A 21,775-nucleotide genomic window follows, 5' to 3' on the forward strand; every position below is an offset into this window, starting at 1 on the left:
AAAAGAGACTTGAAAGGGCCAATTAGAGCCTGGAAATAGGACCTAGAAGGAAATTTTTTTTTAGTAAAGATTGTTTAGTCAGAAAGCAGGAAAAAATAAAAAACGGAATGTAGATGTTTTCATGGAATGGCAACAGGTGGTTGTCACCTCCCTCCACTGAAGAAACTGGCTCTTGTTGTAGCTCACAGTTGCAAAATGCACATCACTTAATTATCTTAGAACTACCCTGTGATCACAGTAGATCATTTCTCATTAGCCCCATTTTGGACTAAATTTAGCCCACCAAATGCATATCTATCTGGAAACCCTAACCCCCAGTGTGACTGCATTTGGAGATGGGCCCTTAAGAAAGTAATTAAGATTAAATGGGGTCATAAGGCTGGGCCCATGATCCAATTCAACTGGTGTCCTTACAGAAGGAGGGAGAGACACCAAAGAGCTCGTTCACTCCCTCCCTCTCTCCCTCTCTCTCCTCCCCTCCCCCTCACACATGCACCAAGGGAAGACCCCTTGAGGACACAGTGAGAAGGTGGCCAGCAGCAAGCCAGGAAGAGGGCTCTCACTGGAACCCTTCACTTGGCACTGCCAGCCACTAGAACTGTGAAAAAATACATTTCTGTTGTTTAAGTCATAAAGCCTGTGGTGTTTTGTTAGGAAAGCCCAAGCAGTTTAATGTAAGCCCGATTTTTTCAGGTACTTAGACACCAAAAAGAATTAATTACCGGGTGTTTATCAAACAGCACAGAAATAAAAGAAATGACAAAGTCAAAGCAATTTTAAAAGCTAAGTGGTCTTTTGAAGGCAAATAGTCCTGCTTTACAGAGAGGATACTGCTACAGACTTTGGATAGAACAATAGAAATCACTGAATATTTCAGTAAAAATGGGAAAAAGTAAAAAATAGGTGTTTAATCAAGCAGCACAAAAACAAATGACAATTTCAAAGCAATTTTAAAAGCTAAAATCTCTCTCGCAAAGAGGCGCCTCAAGAGAAAGAATATGCAAAATTAGTCAATATTTTAAATATATTGCCTCTTCACTTTCTGAGCACCTGCTATATGTCAAGCACTATTCTAGGCATTAGCAATTGTGTTGATAAATTAGCTCCTTACCCTACCTGTAGCACACAACCTAGGAAAGATTCTATTTGCCTAGACAGAGAAGTAATTGGAAAGGAAAACCCTTCTGAAAAGGAAAAAAAAAAAAAACTAGAGGGAATGGAAGAAATAACACCCTTAAAAATAATTTAGTCATGGACTGAACAAATATTTATTAGGCAGCTACTTGTATTAGAGAATGATGGGATGGAAGAAAGATTTGGAGTTTTAAGGAAGAGAACAGATGTGCTATCTACACAGACCTTAAAAGAGATGTTTGATTAAAATAAATCTGGAAAAATTAGAACTCTTTGTAATAATCTCCATTATAAGATGAAATTCAATTCGCAAAGTTATCAGAATGAGTGTGTTTCTCAGGGGCAGTCCTGGGTAAGCCATCACAGAGCCAGCTGCCTTGAGCAGAGCCAGAGGCCACAGCAAGAAAGTTTGTTGGCACAAGAAGTCAATTCATTTATGCTAGGCCCTGGGGCTCCAGAGGAAAAGACACAGCCTGAATCTTCATAGAACTCAGTCTAGGAGGAAGACACATTGCAGCTACAGAACCAGACTGCCATGGCAGCAAGAGGAAGAACAAGTTCAGGGAAGAGAAAAGAGCAAAGAGGAAAGAGAAGACAGCCTGAATGCTGAGGACAGCTATGGAGAGGGTGCAGCTGGACTTCTGGATGGAAGTTTGAAGCAGAGGGGCTCAGGGTCACCCAGGCTGGAGATCCCAGCTGCCACTCAACCAGGGGCAGCCTCACATTCTGTGATAACGGTTTTACATCGTATCCCAAAGGCAATAGGGAGCCATTGACAGATTTGAAGAAAGAGAGTGACATGATCAGACATGCATTCAATAACCTTGCAAGAAACTTTGAGAAGAGCTTGGGAGGGAGAAGAGGTAGCCATGTGACAGGCGAGAACAGGCAGGAGGCTTATTCCATCAATGCCAGCAGGAGGTGCAAGGGCCTGAATCCAGGGTGTGACGAGGAAGAGAAAGTACAAAGGGCCATGACCGGCATTCTTGGGAATGCAAACAGTAAAATGAAAGAGGTGTGGATGATCTTCACCCTCATGAAGTTATTAGGAAGGTAAAATGCATACACATGGAATGCTAATTAAAACCAAGACATGGGACATGATGTGTGAAATGAGTGCTACACATCATAGGACCATCGTGCAGAGCTCTATTATGATTCAGAGAGGAGAAAGATCACACTGGGGTCTGAATCAGGTGCTGGGCATGTCATTCACAGATAGTGCAAAATGGTTCCAAACAGGAGGAATGACTCATGCAAAAGCCAGAACGAAGCACGTTAGCCCAGCCTATACAGGAAATGGAAGAACAGCACCAAAGGGCAGTAAACGATAAGGTGGGAAATGATTTAGGAGCAGATCGTGGTGGGTCCTGAGAGTCACAATGGAGGGCTTAGGAGATCACAGTTGATCCTACTCAGAGTGGAGGCCTAAGGAAAGCTTTTTAGTGGGTCATAGTTAGGGTCTTGATGAAAAGATATTTTGGAAAGACTCCTCTGGTGGCAGTGTTTAAGACTCAACGGAAGCCGCAGCAAGAGCCGGGAAGGAGAGCAGACCAATCAGGAGGCTCCTGCAATGACTCAGGCAGGATAAGGGCCAGGACACAGGGGAGATTAAAAGAATGGAGAAAGGGGAGTTCCCAAAAGAAGGATCTTCAGAAATGGCTTGCTGGATCCTCACTCTCTGTTTCCAAAATGAAATCCTATGTGTTAATTCTTTCATTATGGGGGCCCTTTTCAAACCTCCCCTTTAGACGATTCCATTTTATAACCACAACGCTTGTCCTGGACGTGCACGAGTAATTACTGGTCTGGGATGAATTTGTCTCTTTAAGTGACTGTGGCTAAAAAGTTGAGGATAAAAAGAAGAGATCAACCTTTGAAGTTCTCCCTTAGGTGGAAAAATAAAGCAAAACCAAGTGTAAGGGAAACCACAGATTTGGAAACAAGAAAGGACCAACAGGTAATTTTCCATATATTTTTCTCATGAAAGTACACTGTGGTATGTCTTACAGAAATACTTTCCCCGAGGAGAGGTTGTTCGGAGGATCTCATTAGACTGGGTATGTCACTGAGTGCTTCAAAATGAATAAAGCATTCCTACATGTGTTAGGTATTATAAGGAAAATAAACGTCATTATCCCATCACTTTCTTTGACATAGTTCATCTTTGCTTTAAAGATAATGCTACTGACCCCCTATCACTCAGGAATGCATCAGAGTTACTGGTTCAGATAAGCTGGAGGTAAGTTACAGTCCATTAAAGTAACACACAAATTCATTCTGTGAAAATACTTGCCTTTGGGGCTTAAATCGAAACCATTGATCTCATAACTAATCATCTATGTTAATCAAGCCAGTTACAAGTTATAACAAGAATAAAATACCATTCTCTTTCCAAACTACTTAGTATATTAAATGTTACTTCTCAGAATCAGAAGCATTCATATAAATGTTTCATTAGTTGTAAAACAGTTTTGCTTATTGTACAGGGAACAAAATTAACAAATATTTTATGTCAAGGCCAAGTGACTTTCTAATTTTTACCTTCTCACCTTTCAAAAAAAAAAATTTTTATTATGTTTCCTGAATATAAAGCGAAAAATCCTTCTATGTCAGTTGTTCGGGTTCATGTAAGACCTAATTGCCCCATACACTATAATTTTGCCACCAGTTTACAATTAGCATGCATTTCTCATGCATGAGTTGACCCAATTACATAACAAATTTTGCCTTTGGGGATTTTTCTTGACTGCTTGTCTTCTGTCCACCATACAACTCAATTTCACACCGTCAGCAGCCTGAACATGGCCACAGTCAGTCTCTATCAAAATGATTTATTTAAATTACAAACAGAGACCAGATCCCTAGATAATCATCCCTACCCTCATGCTCACCCTGACACTCAACCTAACTTTGAATCAAATCTTTTGATAGTCCATAGACACTGCTATTCAATTATTAGGCCATGTTTACCTCTAATGTAATCTAATCCTTTTTTAAGCTAACTCACAAAATCTCAGGAAACTAAATCAGCAGTATCTATGGCAGCTTATTAATAAGCATATAATTTATTTTGCATTCTAAGAAGTTAGTGAAAAAATAAGTAGCTGTATCTAAAAATAATTACATTTCAATATCAAATTACAGAGAGACACATTTTTTCAGTAATGTTAAAAAATAGCTTTCAACCTTAGCTTTTCTTATAAAGTAAGCAAGCAATTCTAAGGAAAATGGAAATGGGTATGCTAAACTGAAAATGGTAGTCAAAAAGAATATTTGGGAAACAGGATAGAAAACCAAAATTACAGATACTGACAGAATAAGGGAAAGAACATAGAGCAGGTGAAAATACTATTGTCTGCATTGTCTGTGGGCCAGACACCAGGTTCTAAGGATTCTCAGTGAAGCCAACACACAGGCACATGGGCACACACACATGCACAATTCTTTCGTCTCAAAGTCAAGGACAGGCACAACTCTTGACAAACCACATAATGGTACACTTACTATTTCAGTCAGTCTGTAAAATACAGGATTTTGTCTGGGTTTTTTTTTTTCCTTCTCCACCTGAAATAAATTAGAAAATGAACATCTAGATTTTTATCTACAGCACAAAGATTGTAAAAGTCTCCTGGTGTTGGACTTTACACTTTTATTTCACAATTTATCCACAGAGTGTCTCAGCCAATTGAAAGTGCAGCTGGAAAAATGTGGAAACTGGGAGAACAAAACACACAAGTCTTCTCAAGGCTGGACTGAGGCCCTTACATGTCTGGCAGTGATTCTGCCTTCCTGCCCTGCTGCCGGTTCTCTGAATGCACTACTTACAAACTTGAGGGTGGTAACCACCTGAATGAGAAGCAGTCTTTACAATTACCCACACAAGCTAGAGCTGTAAGGACAACAGAAAAAAGGTTTTGAAAAAGGCACAGTATTCTTCCATTCGCATTTGTACATTGTCCTTCAAGAACATTTTCCTGAAACCTGACTAAGAAAAGAAAATGCAGAGATGCCCTAGGACATTTCTACCATTTCTGAATTTATGCCCTAAGAACTGGTGGACGAGGAAGGCAATTAGACAACTTCTGAAAGTTCATGGGAAAATAATTATTTTAGAAAATGTTGTTTCTTTCCAACCATTCAGTTAATTCTCAAATCCTGCCCTTTTCTTATTCTTCCTGCAGCTATACTAATATAGCAGAAGAATTTGAAATCGCAGCATGTAATAAATCTCCCAGGTTCAATTGTCATTACAGACCCCACCCTGCAGAAGAGAAGTCCAGGCTAAACACAATCACCACTTTCACTACACACAATTTCAAAGTTACAGTTGTGTTCTAGCCCACACACCAAGTGACTGAGTGGGTGTATTTCCAAGTGATTTCGAACCCTGGACAAATGAGTATGAGAGTGGCTGAAAAAAACTTCATAGCACAGACACAGACTCAAGCAATCAAAACTGCCCATTCATCTATAGTATATTACCCCAAACATCTAGAAGTTTTCATTAAATCCACTGTTTTAGGTCTTTATACTTTCTTCAGCCCAAAAGGGATTAAAGGTAGCTTAGAAAGACGCACACAATATGCAAAGGTATAATAGGTAAAAGTGAAAACAAATACAAAAATGAAGCTAACAGGAAAATAAAGATTGCAACGACCCTGACTTCGTTAACGCACCTACATCAACCCATATTAACCTTGGAGCTCAAATCTCATATCCTTTGTAATTTTTCAGAATGAGTCCTCTCATCCCAGTATCTCCCATAGGAAGATTCCAGTGTCTCTCCAGGCTGGACATTTTCTTACCATCTTCCTTTCAAACATGACACAATCCAGACCACAGTCAAAAATATTTGTCTGAATTTGGCCAATATATTTAAGTGTTTGGATTTATCTGCAAGTAATATGGAAAACTGGACCACCTTTCAGATTAACCCAAGTTTCTTAAAGAAAAAAGCGCCATCGGGTAATATGGAAAACTCTGTGAGGTCACGGAAAAAATACATGAAGTTGCAGACTTATAAATGAATAATGAATTCACTAGACCTCGGAATATTTAACAGCTCCCTTTCTTCAAGAGTAAATCCCTAACAGGAATATTATGACTATATTTTTTACTGCTTTCCAAACATTAACATGCCTCATCATGGCTGAAAGAACTACTTGTAAGACTGCAAGACTTGCTAACATCAGGACAGTTGTGAAAAAAAAAACTTTTTTTTAAGATGTTAGGTAACTATATGCTTTTAAAAATAAGTGTTATATAAATTATAGGCTTTATCTAAATGGTATTTTGTATATACAACTATGTATATGATATAGATTTATACATACCTGTGTTATAAAGGTTTTTTGCATAATTAAGAGTGGATCTGCAAACAGCCTCTGGTATTGAATAAAATGTACATTCCTGCTAATGATAAAGTTTGGTGAAATGATCAGTTCTTTTCTTATTAAATATGAATATTGACTTAATTTGAATATAAATTAAAAGGCTTACCTTTGAATGGATTGCAATCCTTATGTTAGCTGTCATGTGGATGTCTTAAGTAGGAATATCTAGTTCTTTCTGAACCAAATTTCTGTGATGGTTGAAGATTTACAATATAATTTTGTTTTGTGCAACACCATTTTTTTTTTTAATTTCCCAAAAACAATCCAAAGAAAGTTACATATTACCAGATGTAACTGCAGGTGGGATATATCTCTAATTTGCATTTTTTAAAGCAAAAATAGGTTTTTGTTTTAAGGAAAGAATGAAAAGGAATAAAGATGAGGGGAAGTAATCTTCAGTCTACATGATTGGTGGGTTGTTTGGAAGCGGTAGAAAAACTAAGAGGCGAAAGCTACAAATCCTTAAAATTCAACCATATCTCTTCAAAGGAAAAGTTTTTACCAAAACAAAGCCCAGTGAAAAAGGAAACAAAGGATAAAACTTAGAGACTGTGGTAAAACAAAGTGTTTTCTCAACCTTCACTCACTCCCTAAGTTTTTTAAACATCAAATCATTGTTTCTGAACTTTTGACAAATACTTTCTCAAATGATATACTATAATTCTACTTGCAAATTGTCACTACATATATAATGATGATGGCCAAATACCAGTTGAGTTTAAACCCATCTACTAATTAAACACTTCCTAGAAAATAAGACTACATCATTTATAACATCCAGATATTCAAAGTCCAGTGACTGTACAATGACATACCATCTATACTTCTCATGAAAAATGATATGAATGTTGCATATTTTCTTACATACTTTTATAGCATGTACACGGTTGTTGATTCGCACCATATTTCCCCTTGGATTTCTAACACTGAACTCATTTACTTCTTTAAAAAAATATATTCTGACAAACTGCATATAATATTTTGAAAGAAACATAATCACAGGCATGAATTACAAAAATTAAGACAAACTGTTTATCCACCTTTAGTACTGAATTGACACTTTTTGGTCGCTAATATGTTTTAAACTTCTGCTACTCTTAGTTTTCATTTTCAAGAAAAATATGTTACTTCACAAGTCACAGCTTTCAAATCCAAAGCAACTCCACATGTAGATGTATATTTCAAAAATTACATGTAATAACTTCATTTCAACAAATAACTAATTCAAAGTATGAATCTTATATACACATTAGCAAATATGAGATTTCTCATGATAAGTAAGCTTGTATGTACTTTTTTTGTGTTCACCACAGCAAAAGTAAGTGCCAGGTTCTTAAAATTAACTATAAAAGTCCTCTTTGGGAAAAATTCAAAAGCTGAGAACCATTGAAAATGAAATAAGATGCTAAATTACAATAGCTTCTTTTAATAGCGATGACTATATTTCAGAATACTCATTTAACTAAATTGACTTATTTAGTAAGTGTATTTAGTAAATCTACTTAATTAAATGTGTATTCAGAAATACAGTCATTGTTCTTAAAGTGTTAGGCTCTAGGCAACGGTGATGAAATCAAAGGGAAGGAGTTTAACAGATAAACTTGGCATCTCTTATGGGTACACTGAGGACTGCTTGTGTACCACAGCAACAAGGACACACTTCCAAGTCACCCAGTCTCATTTTTTCATCGAGAAACACAAGTTAGGGCTATCACGTGAATGAACAAATGGTCACCTACGTTACTGATTTGTTCCTGAGTCCTCTTCAGCCTCTGTAGTTCTGGAGTGTCTGTAACAATGCTGAAGCCCCTTCCTTTGCTTTCTTCAAAATCTCTTTTGTACTTGACCTGAGAGAAGGTGGGATGGGGAGGAATGAAAGAACGAAAAAAAAAGAAAAGTAAGCAGAGGAATCCCAAATCCCACTTAGGCTAGGCCAGGAGCACAGAAACTGCTGAACTTGGAAGCACTGCCTCCTGACAGCTCTGCACAGCGGGAGGCAGTGGGGCACAGCCAGACCGCCTGGTTTGTATCCCAGCAGCTCCACTGACTGCATGATCTTAGGCAAGTTACTTAACCATACTGTGCCTTGGTGGGCTCCTCCACAAAATGGCAAACAACAATATCTAAACAACGCTATTTAATAAGTCATAAGGAGAGGCTCAAATGTCCTCATGTACATACCTGGCTGACAGCAAATAAGCAAGAGATCCATAATAGTTATTATTATCATGATTAATAATTGTACTACTACTCAAGGAAAAAAAAATGTGGAAAAAGAAACCTAAATCTGTTCCCATGCTCATCTTGTCCGGGACAAAGCATCATGTGGAGCCTGGGCTTGGGAAGGAAGACGTACAAAAATCACCAACAGCTAGCCCTGCCCTGAGGGAGTTTTCGTTCTAGTTGGTAAGGCAAAGCAAACTGCTCTGGTTACAGCAGGCTGTACAGCCAAATGTCAAGTACAGAAATGCTTACTGAACCATTTATGAAACAGGCCACACCTAGAGATGAAAAAACTTGAAGCACATGCCCTTGGTATTCTGTGTGCTGAGGTATCTAAGATTTTTTTTTGGTATTTAAATAAACTTCTTTTCTAATTACAACCCAGGGAAGCTGAAATTTAGTTTCCTTGAGGGACTGGAATAGTTAATGCTTTATCTTAGAGAGACCCATCTTCTACTATTAGCATAATGACAATAACAGTCACGCCACTTAAATACTCTGCTTGTTAATGACTGAAGCAGTGACATCACTTTGTTCTTATTTCTTTAAAAGCCTAAATACCAAGAAATATGGAAACACATTCTTGAGAACCCATATAATCACCATTTTATATTCATAATTATCAGTCTCAAATTAACACCTAAATGAATAATTAACGTTCAGGTTCATAAAAATATGATTCTGTACATGGAACTTTCTGCATAAATTTGAAGTTGACTTGGTTGAGCATGGAATGACTGTTTTTGTTGAGTCGTGTCTGTGTTTAAATACTTGATTCTCTCAGGCATCGTTGTGCTTGAGCCTACTGGAAGATTTCCTTTTTTACCAGAAAAGCTTGAAAGAAAAAAAAAATCCCAGATGACAACAAATAGAAACAGTTAGACATTCTGAACACTTTTAGCTTAACAATATCTCATTTTCTCTCCATATTTTTGTTTAAATTTATAAAAGTATGAAAACCCTTACTTTAACTATTTTCATAAATAAATGATCAAATAAACCACATTATTTTTCTCCCTCAGAAAATGCTGAATGAGATTAGCCTTCTGACCCTCCATCTCCCAGCATGTGTGAAGACACAACACTCCAGTACCTTCTCAGTGTTTCATGCCTAACTAAGCAGGGAAGCCACTTAGCTTTGCTTGCAGCAAGTAAGAAAAATGATGTGATTATAACAGCGACAGGTATGAAGAAGAAAGATGGAAAATATATAGGCGAAGTTTTAACATCCTTACTGCAGTTTCAGAGAAGGCATAATCACATATTCCTTGTGTGATTAGTTTGGGGGTTTTTTTAATGGCAATTTACAGAGAAAGAACTGAAAGGAAAAAAACATTAAATTCCAGGTTTTGAGCTGATTACTATTTAATGGTCCATTCTACATTCACAAGACATGTAAGAATCAACTGAGTTGGATTTGCCTTGTTACTAGTTTTGAAGAGTATTAAATCATCTCCGTGATTGGTTTGCAGAGTGTGAGAAGATGGTGTGACCCCTTCAAGGGTATATATATCAAGCCTCATATACTCTCAGCACCAACTCAAACCCTAGCCCACTGGATCAATCCTACCTGCACACAGGGAGACTTTAAGCCTTTCACCAGCCCACCTCTTTATGCCCACCTACATCCTGTATCTCTAATTTTAAATGTTGTATCTGATTGTTTCCCAGTCATGCATAGTTTGATTCTGAGAGAAAAGTGTATATAAAAAGAGATCAAATGGCAGAGAGAATTCCCCTCTTCAATCTTATGTGTCCACTTTGCCCCCACAATATGACCCTATCCAGCCAATGAGAATACTGCACCCTCAGACCCAAGAACTGACCCATACACACAATCCAGTATGTCCATGAGCCACAGATCCAGGACTTGGGTAGGAACTCTTGGGAAAGGGTTGTTCTTTCTCCATGGCCTGGCTAGTTTAGTAGGCTGTAAAACTGAAGCTGTTGGTCACCATCTGGCCACTACCCAAAAATGATGAAGCCAGCACAGAGGCAAGCAAGAGATTGAGAATCCTCGCAGCACCATGTGAGCACCGGGATCTAACTCTTCCAAAAGCCAGACCCGCTAGGCTTATCAGTTATGTGAGCTAATGTAAAAAGCTCTCCCTTTTATAACCAAAAGACTTCTTATTAATACAACCCACCCCATTGTGCCTAGACGTATACACATGTACAGGAAGGTTCCCAATAAATATTAATGTGTGAATTTCTCCTCTTTTACTTTCATGGTCTGGTTCTTCCTAATTGTGACACAAGATTTAATAGTTTAAAAGACTGGATAATATCATGGAAAAAGCATTCTTTAGTGGACAAGAGCCTGGAATTCCTATTACATCCCTGTCACTTGCCAGCCAGCTCACAGATATCAGCTTCCCTGTGCCAAAGTTTCTTCATCACTAATTACAGACCTGTTAAGTCCCTAACTAACAAAGATGTAGAGACTGAATGACATAAAGCACAGAAAAGAACTTTAGGAAGTTTAAGATGTGCAAATACCAAGCAATATTATCATCATTTTAGTTTTTGTTTGATTTGAAAGGATTATTAAGTTTGTCATGAGCCATCAGAAGAAACAGTTCTACAACAATCAGAAAGATCCTGGTTAACAAAGCAAAATATACTGGATTAAGAATCAGCCATTAGTTCACATTTACAAATTTTACTATTATTCTAGAATAGAAACGTATTTTTGGTTGGATTTTGCCGATGGTCAGACCCCTACAAAACACTTTGGATGTGTCATCAGGTGACCACACAGGTGGGAATGAATCCTGAACCCCATCTGTGCAGGTGCTGGGTGACAATTTGTCTGCCAAGAGTCACACCACAGGATTTGAAAAGTATTCTCCTAAGACTACTCAGGATTCTCTGTCGCTGACAGGATGTTCCCTTTTGCTCCCTACCTTTGGCAGATGGGAAGCGTGATCTGTTTATTCAACCACACTCAGTGCCAGCAGTCCTCCTCTGTTAGCAGGACTGGCTCCTCTCAGCCCTGGGGCCCCGTAGCTTTACACCTGCCCATTGGAGCAGTTATCACCCTGAACTGCAGTTACAATGGGGTCACAGTCCCCACTCTAAATACATGGAACTCAGGAACCAGAGCAAAGTCACATTGATCTTTGCAATCCCAGAACCCAGCATAGCACCTGGCTGATGGGAATTGATTAATAAATGATAAAGAAAGGGAAGAAGGGAGGGAGAATGGAAAGAGAAAGAAAAGGGGTTGAAGCAGAGAGGGCAGGACTCTGGCCCAGGTTCAGAGGTAAGAATGCTGCCCTTTTAGATCCAGTGGTCAGAGAGGGCCCCAGTGAGAAGGTGACATTTCAATAAGACCTATAGGAGGTAAGGGCTGTAAGCAGAGCAATTTAACAGACACTTTCTGGTCATGGTACTAACCTACTAGAGATAAGCAGGACAGGAGACTGGCTAGGCGGCAGTGATTTTAGTCCTTCCTCCCCAGTCGTCGGCTATTACAGAACTGCCTCAGGACCACAGAATGCAGAGTTATTGGGCCCAGCCTCAGACCTGGCCTCCCTCAGACAGCCACCCAGGTGGGCTGCATGCTGTGTGAGGAGGGGGCAGGAAGGACACAGAAGGGGAGAGAACAGAATGAAGATGCCATGGTGAGTTCAGAAAAGAAAGTGCTGGAAAGCAATGTGGTCTGTCTCAGTTTCTTACAGGCTTATCCCTTCAAGACTGGATGGAGGCACTCTGAAAATGCATTCTGAAAGTCAAATGCAAGAAACATACATAAGAGGCAATTTGACTTGATGTATTTTTCTTTAGATGTAATGTAAAAAATGTATTCCATATACTGAATGATACAGAATATGGACATGCCATGTGTGTGTGTATATGCACATGTACACACACATTTATCTTCCTCTACTATAGATTAGAACCCTAAATCAAATATTAAAAGACCTGACTTTAAACCCTAATTCTGTCCTGTAATCTTAATTTGTTCAATTTCTCCAAAACTCCTGATCCTCAGCTACAAGAAGGAAAAAGAAAAGAAAAGGAAAAAGAACAATATCCACACAATGTTTGGAGGGTTAAAATAAATGTGGAAGCACCAAGTTAGGGCATGCCTTCAGCAGGTCATTAGTAGGTATTAGTTTCCTCCTTCTCACTAAATTTCAAAAATGGCACTTGTCACTTTCATGTGATCATTTCTGCCAACGTGGGCATGCTCAGTGATATTCTGTGTTTGGGGTCATCAGCAAGCAGCACTCACAAATTCACACAGAGGAACAGCCCAGCTCAAGAAAAAGGCTCACAATAACTGAAAAGGAAGACAGTGAAAAAGCAAAATGGTAAAGTGAGCTGCAAGTTGAAATCTTTGCTAATTCTGAGATCAAAGTTTTCTCCCCCAAATGCTGCAAGTACCATATAATTAATATTATACAAGATGGATAAATGAAGAAAATAAAAACCCTTACAGAGAAAGGCCATTCTTAGGCAGAAAGCCACTTCTGATGAAAAAAGTCAAATGGACCCATAGACTGATAATTTGTTGAACGATGAAGTGAAAGCAGAGTAAGAATCAGTAGCAAAATAAAAAATGGGCACATCATACAGTCCAGCAGCTCTGCCCCCGAGGAGTCTCATCACCAAAGAAACCCCTGCCTGTGAGCCTCTCGGGACACAGACCAACATGTTCATAGTAACGTGTTTGAATTGTGCAGGTCCACTTACATGTGGATTTTTTCAATAAATACACTGGAAAATTTCTTGGAGATCTATGACAATTTGAAAAAAACTTGCAGATGACCCATATAGCCCAGGAATATTTTTTTAATTAAGAAAAAGTTAGGTATGTCATGAATGCATAAAACATATGCAGTCTATTTTACTAGTCTATTTTATCATTTCCCACCCTAAAATCAACAGTAGATTATTAGTAGTTAAGTTTTGGGGCAGTCAAAAGTTAAATGTGGATTTTCAGCTGTATGGGGAGTTAGCACCCTTAACTCCCACATTGTTCAAGGGTCAACTGTATTATCAAAAACATTGGAAACAACCTAAATATCCATTCACAAGAGAATGAATAAACTGTTGTATATTCATACTGTATAATATTATCCAGGAGTGAAAATGAATGACCTACAGCTACGTGGATCCATACAGATGAATCTGGGAAACATTTTGTTGAAGGGGAAAAAATCAAGGAACACATACATAGACGGCAATTCCAGGGGAGTGTGAGGAAATCTGCTCACGGAAGGATGGGCAGGAAGCTTCCCTGTTCCTGATGATGTTCAAGTTCTTAAACTGCAAGGTAGATTCACACGTAATCCTTTTCATGCTGTAATGCTTACATGTACACTTCACGTACTCTTTTGTATTGTTCAAATATTTTACAATAAGACATTTTCAAAGAAAGTAGGGACAGAGTTTTAAAACTCCAGAGGGGAAGCTGAGGTGCCCAGAGGTTAAACAAAAATCCTGAGTAGGAGAATAGGAAAGAATATGGGAACCAGGAATTGAGTTGGTATTTTCAGTCAGCTTAACCACAAGACTTGGGTTTTCCATACATGGCAAGCAACGGAGCCAGTGGACAGCCATATCCAGAAAGTTAAATCAGTCACTCCAAGTTTCATCTTAATGAAGCTGTCTCAATATATTGGCAAACACTGAACTGCACCAAAAGGAAAAGAAAAATAGAAAGAAGGGAAAGGGCATTGTAAAAGGTACTCCAAACATTCATTAATGAGGAAGAGCAGGCACAGAAGAGGACCCTGGCCTCTCACAATAGACCAGATGTCTAAGGAGAATCCAGGAAGGAGGAAGTGAGAGGGGGACATGATTTAGCATTACTACCTTGTCAGAATATGTTTAATGGAAGTCAAAAATCTACAGGCATATTGATTATGATTCAGGTTATTTTCCTCTTTATCTCACACATCTAAAAGTCTCCAACTGATACAATGAAATCAATGACCAATTTTATTATCTTTCATGACATGATTGATTTTTACATTTCTTTACATTTCTTCAAGGAAAGATTGTGAGGGTCACTTAAGTTCTAAACTACATGCAAAATTCTTAGTTTGAACCGCAAAATTTAGTACTCAATTATGTACCATCTTTTATAGTTTCGTAGATTTTAAACTCCTGGGGAATGTGGACCATATGCTTCTTTCTATCTCATTGCATTTTGCTTGGTGCTAAGCATATATGAAAAGCTTAATAACTATTTCATGATTGTTTATTACTGGTTTTGTATTTTTAATGTCTAAAATGCAGAAAATTAACTGATCTCATAATGCTAGATAGAAAGTAAACAACTACAAAGGAAAATCTGATTAAGGGCTTTTTTTTTAAGGCGAAGTTAATTTTAACAAATGTTAAGGCAAATGAGCTCAAAAGCAAATCTTTTTTATAAATTAATCTCATGATTTGTAAATTTATGGTTAATTAAATAGAATTAAATTTTTAATTGCTTTTTAAGCATAATTAAAAAGCATTGAAATAATTTTCATAGATCATAAGCTTTCAATTAGCTTTCCACTGCATTCAGAGATACATACTGATATTTATAGATTTGTCAGTAGTCTATGTATATTCACACTCCAACTTCACCAGAGTTCTCTTACTTAGAGAACATTAAAATCTAAATTTTATTCTAAACAAATATTCTGGATACATAATAAAGCACATCTTAATTAATTTCTCAATAAGCTAAGAAAATTAAAGATCACCCACTAAAACACTAAAATGTAACTTAGAAGTTAACAGCTCAGGCTCAAGATTTTGACAAACTCGTCTTGGGCCCTAACTCCACCTCTTAATAATTGTGTGACCTTGGGCAAGTTACTTCATCTCTCTGAGCCTCAGGATAATATTCTTTTGAATATTTATTCATTTATTTATTTATTATATAATCCTTATTTATATTTATTTATTACAAGTGTACAAAATAAGCATAATGTAGTACAATACTGATAGCACTTTTATGAGAATTAAATGCGATGATAATCATAATGTCACCTATTAACTCTCTATAATGTCCAAGACACTGCACTGAGCACTTGCAGATCATGCAAGCAGAGCCAGGATGGGAAGGCCAGCAGGTGCTATGGAAGGAATGCTCAGCACTCAATGTCCATAGGCAAGCACTGACTCCCAGTAACTAAACATCTAGAGGATGCATTCTACCTGTCACATGGGCCAAGCTCGGTACCACCTGCCTTTGGGAATGCCTTCAGTCTTTTGGGGATCACAACAGAATGAATGAATGAATGAATGAATGAGTATATAAACAAACAAACAAGCAAATAAATAAATAAAATTTATATATGCTTTCCCTATATTATTCTCAGATAAACCCTAGCAGGTCCACATTTTAATGACCATTTTTATCCATGAAGAAGGGAGTTCTAGAAGGTGACAGAGCTAACAGGAGGCAGAATTCTCTCTCTGGCATCTCCCCAGACATTATCTTTTAATTCACCTGACAATGAAAAAAATGCCAAAATGAAAAACATCAAAGTGAATACACATGAGATCTAAACAATGTCCTGTAAATAAGAAGAGTAAAATGGAACCAACTGAATATTTCTTCTAAGAGGAAGCCAGAAGATCTGCATAACTTAAAATTTAAGCTAATTCATTCTCTGTGATGGAACCTCATGAGCCACTGAAGGAAGAAAATGTATCATCCAAAGTAGAGTTCAACACAGTCTGTACATCACATTCAAAATGTGTTCTCAGTTATTTCTTTGAAGGAAATTACTGTTTACATTTTTTATTAGTAAAGTCAGACCTGGGGGGTAGAATTCCATTGTCAAAATTTTAGTGTTGGTGGAAATATTGATGCAAACCAAAACATCATTATCTATATTAATGAGGAAAACTGGGGCCTAAAATATATACCCATAATGCATACTTTTACCAAGAATTTCAAGATAGAAAAATGTAACTAATCTACTAAATTCTGCTTAGGAGTTATAAATTACTCTGGGGGGTAAATTAAGTATCTGGTGACGAAGATTAACTTTTTCAGAAGAGAAAAGTATCATCCAGTTAACTATTCAGGTACTAAAAAAGCAAAAAAGAATTATTCTAATATCTGATATAGTCCTGAAGAGTAATTGACCCATAGAGCCTGACTATTGCTGACTTATGTTGCCATGGTACTTTTCAAATAACATTTAATAATTCAGACAATTTATGAATTTTGATCTCTATGTGTTCTCTTAATTATTAATCCTTTAGAGAGAGCTAGCTTCATCCCATTGCATGATTATGATTATTGTATTTTTAAATATAAACAGCTTAATTCACATAAAGAGTAGAATAAGACTGAAATGATTTTGAAGCAGAAGATATCATGCATAGTTCAATTAAAGAGAAGATAGGAAGTTACAACAGAGAACATTCCTGTGTGCATATTCCAAATTATAAAGCATTAATGGGTAATTTCCAGTTAGGAACAAATAATGAGTAAATTAGAAATCAGTAATTCAGAAAAGCAAGCTACATCCAAATGACAGTGAAGAAAAGAAGATAAAATCAAGAATCAAGCAAATGCACCCGGTCATGAGCAGAACACAAAACAGTCATGAAAGTGAAAATAACCTGTCCTTAATCCCAAAGAGTCACTGCTGATGAAAGTGACAGATGATTCCTCCCTTTCCTTACATATGGCTGCTCCCCCAGCAGATTGATAATGTCATTAAAATTGGTCTTAACAACTCCTACACCTGCAATGGCATTATCCATCAGGTAAGAGCGACTGTTTTCTGTAAGAAAACACTTTCATCTCTTCCACTTCTACAAAACAGAAAAAAAGGAAAATAAAAACAGTAACAGCAGAAACAAACAAAAAATAATGCAAAAGAAAAATGAAATCTAAATGCATTCTACTTAATGTGCACACCAGTGACACCCTGAACAGCTTCCATGACAGATAGCTTTCACCACCAAGAAAAACCCGTAGATCTCAGCAAGGCATTTTAATCAAAAAATTTTAAAGATTAAATCCTTAATGCAGAATTTCATTTAAAACATAAATTTCCCAGAAATTTTTACAGGTTATTAACATATCTGTGCTACTACTAGAAACCTAGTACTAATTCAGGTCCTCCACAGAGAAGAAACTATTAGAAATAAAAATATGAGCAGTGTTGAAGAACGAAGTGAGGAATTATGACTCCTTCAGCTTCTCAGTCAACAAGGAGAGCTTCACATTGATTACAGACATCAGTTTTGAGAAATGCTTGTTTGTTACCTCCCTGCTATGCAATAGCAGCTATGATCTATTAAAGAGCTACAGGGTATCAGGCCTTATACTACACATTTGACAGACTATCTTGCTTAACCTTAAAAATCACTCTGTAAAAGAGAGATCTGCTTTACCATTTTTTACATATGAAAAATGTAGTAGAAACCTACTGTTTGGGCCACCCAAAACCTCCTTCCTTCTAGTAAGTCCCATGCCTCACTCCATCCATTTTAGTTTTCTCAGTAAGTGCCATTTTCCTATATGACCCACTTCTTTAACCCCATAGATGGGCAAAAGTAGCCAGTTATGTAGCCTAAGCTAGTTCAAGTCAAGCTATTTGGGGGATTTGGGACCTGGGACCCAAAGTGCACAGTGAGTCTCTCCTTTTGATACCTTAAACGCTAATATTTAAAACTTAGGAATTAACAGCAGTCACGTCAGCCACCACCAGAACCCAAGGGGCAGTTGCAGCTCGGCTGCCAAAAAGAGAGTCCCGGCTGGTGGTGTTTCGGTCCTGATTCCTGCTGTTTTGAAGCCTGGACAGACACAGTCTGTGGATTTTAGTGCCATAATATCCTCAAAATATATTATTTCGTTCAAGTTAATGAGGGTTGGGTTTTCCATCACTTGCAGCCAAGAATTTTAACGAATACAGGAAACCTCAGCTTAGTGGTAAGACAAGCCTAACATCACCGCCTGTTGAGAAGCAGAATGAGGAGTCAAAATCAGACCACTCTCCCAAAACCCTTTGCCCCTTCTACCCTAGCACTCCTTGAGATGTGATCCGAATGCTTTGTAAAGTGCCAAGGCCTTCACTTGGACTGAAATGTAATTTTAATGAAAATACACCATTTCTTTAAAAGACCAGATTTTAAACACTGTGCAAACAAGATCTTAAATGATTTTTTAATTGTTTTACATGAATACATTAGTTAGTGTTGGATCTCTGAATGGTTAAGCACACTACCAATTAGATGCTCAGTGGATGTTCATCAAATGAGTGGGTAAATGACTAAAGTAACTACTTCAAAATGAAACTTCAGTAATTGCCATCTGAAAGCACCAACTTAGAAAAGAGTGTAGGTTATTTTTACTTTTAAATTAATTCTGATTTCCCACAGGAAAAATTAGATACTAGGAAATCCCAAATTTAACTTTAATGTTATAATTAGAGAAACTGAACTCTGCACACCAATTAATACAGCATTGTGGTTGTATTTCTATGAAGTTTCAAATTCAGTATAATCTCACGGTGCTACAGGTGCAATTATATTCTTTCCTTGCTGACCTAAAAGTCTCCCTTGGGTCTGAAAACACAGAGTCTGGGTGAATTCATTTCCCAAAAGGACAAAGGGTCTTTCTTTTCCCTCCAGAACAAACATCTCAGGAAGCAAAACTATTTTTTACTTTGCAGGTGGAAATAAAGAACTGGGTTTATAGGTGCAAAGGGAAAGAGACTCTAAAAGTAATGGAAGCGGAGGAGAGGGGCCAGTTGGAGGTGACATGGAGCAATGTTTTATTGTCTCTTAATAATCCTAATTTTGGATGTTGCTCTGCCTGCGCTCTTGAACGTCTCCCTTACACATTTCACAGTCCATGAGAGTATAGCTATTTCAGAAACGGAGATAAGTTGGCATTGCCAAGGAGCCAGGTGGTTCCACTGTTTGGAAACCATCTGGCCTGAGTTTTCTCTTTGTCAGCACCATCAATACTACAGTAGCAAGAGCTATTATGGGGATCGTGTGTGTTCCGTTTCTTTAAATAAACTCAAACAAAACTATCCTGAATATAAATTCATTATTTCTTTGAATTGTGCTTGCCGAATATAATGAAACCCCTGTCAAGATGAGTTACACTTGAATATCGCCATTCATTCCATAACCTCATGAAACAAAGTGTCAAAATACTCGAAGTCTGCATACAACTCCAGAAGCAGCTCTTGGTCATGTTAACCTTTAACAGGGTGACAAATGCCCAAACCCACCACTAGCAAATGGGGAATTTTCCAGTGAGGTAGATGCCAAAGCAAAGCTATATATTCAATGTGGGCTTTAAAGAGATTTAGATTGGTAAAGCTCCAAAGTATGTGTTATTTGATCAATCAAGAAAAAAGGATGAAGGGCTCTTAAGAAACTTAAACCTACTCATCAGAGTCTTGACCACCTCCTCATCCCACAGACAATATGACAAGCCAGTGAGCAATACTCCTGGAGTCCTTGCCTCCACTGCAGAACCCCACACAGCAAACATGGACTGCAGAGCACTGGGTCCTTACCTCCACCTAAAGGAAAGGAGCGTAGCTTAGCAAAAATTCTAGGCCCTCTGTAATACATACGTGTGAACAGACACTGGCATTAATAGACCTTGTCTTCTAAGGCCTTAATCTCAGCTTCAGTCAAAGATAAGGTTCCCAGACCCAAATGTTTTTATCAGAACACCAAAGTCAAATCTCCCCAAATGCCAGCATCTACCCTCAAAAGGCAGGCTTCCGTTTCATTGCCCTTTAGATAGAAGCTGGAAGTCACTTTGTCACATTCACTTAAGAAGGAACAAATTAAAGAGGTTCAAGTACTGACCTAGAGTTAAAAGAGAAAAGAAAGTGAGGCTGGGAGAGATTTTACTTTCTCCTGTCGGCGGGTCATCCCTGTCGCTGCTTTTTGCACCAGTGTTTGACTTGTCAAAATTGCTTTGCTGCATCTACACCTGACATCTAAATCATTTGACAGGCACATAACCTTATCAAATTTCTAGTTATAGTACAAATAGAGGTAACAAACCATAGCCACTGCAACTGATAGCAGCTCAGGTTAAGAGCCACAAGGCAGTGATGGTGGCAGGAGAGGACCAAGCCCCTGCAGGATCCCTGGGGAGGGAGCCCGGAGGAGGGCGAGGAGGAGGGGCCAGGGCCGCACACAGGCAACCGAAGGCCCCTCACTGGCGGTGAAGAGAATTGTGAAATCAGTGGTGGCCGTCCACTCCACCTAGCACTTAAACCAAAAAGGCAAATGGAGCCAAAGCACCGGAATGCTCCCTTTGAAGGTTCCCTGCCAAACAGCATGCGCACTGTCAGGCTGTGAAGGACCACTTCTTAACTCAGCAGGGCGATGCAAGGAAAAGTCATTCCATCCTGGTTTTGTCTGGAACTCAAGATAAACATCCCTGCTCATCACTAGCATTGCTCAGGAACAAATAGCGAAAATAGTATTCACCCAAAAAGAATAAAATAATACATCACATAAACAAATGAGTCTTATGTATGTCTCAGTAGACTCACTGTAAGAAACATAAATCCTTTTAAACATATCCAGGTTCCCAACACTTCCAGAAATACTGCAGAAGAAATTAAGGAACTAAATATGAAAAACATATATAGTCAGCTAAGAAATTTCCTATTTAAAGGACAAACACAAAATTCTATTTAAATTCACCCAATCATAAATTTCCCAGCTTCCTGAACACTCCCCTGGTTTGAGACCTTTTAATCCCTGTCCCAAGAAAGGCTCATCCCTGATTAAATACTCTACTCAGAGCACCAAATCCTTTCACGTTTCTAAATGAAGAATATGCAGCTCATTAGGAGAAGATGCTTTGATCTGTGAGCCTACCTTATTCATGGCAAGTTAATTTCCAGGTTCCCAATTTCTTCTCACTCCTTTTCCTCCACCTCATCCCAGCCAAAAATGCTGATAATTTTCTTTCATCATTATCTCAAATCCAATCCGACTGTCTCCATCCCCTTCGCCACTACCATATTCCAGCCACCATTATTGCTCACTCAGACGAACAAAAT

General features: G+C 38.1%; 1 protein-coding gene across 2 annotated transcripts in view; it reads right to left on the reverse strand.

Moving 5' to 3' along the window:
* NEBL (nebulette) overlaps nucleotides 1–21,775 on the reverse strand; it is a 330,843-nt gene that overhangs the window by 140,775 nt on the left and 168,293 nt on the right. For both annotated transcript variants that reach the window (XM_036880945.2, XM_036880946.2), the window contains exon 4: nucleotides 8,270–8,377. In XM_036880945.2, coding sequence (XP_036736840.1) covers nucleotides 8,270–8,377 — 108 coding nt within the window. The remainder of the gene's footprint in view (nucleotides 1–8,269; nucleotides 8,378–21,775) is intronic.

The sequence above is a fragment of the Manis pentadactyla genome, chromosome 3 (assembly GCF_030020395.1).
Source record: "Manis pentadactyla isolate mManPen7 chromosome 3, mManPen7.hap1, whole genome shotgun sequence".
Taxonomy (NCBI): Eukaryota; Metazoa; Chordata; class Mammalia; order Pholidota; family Manidae; genus Manis; species Manis pentadactyla.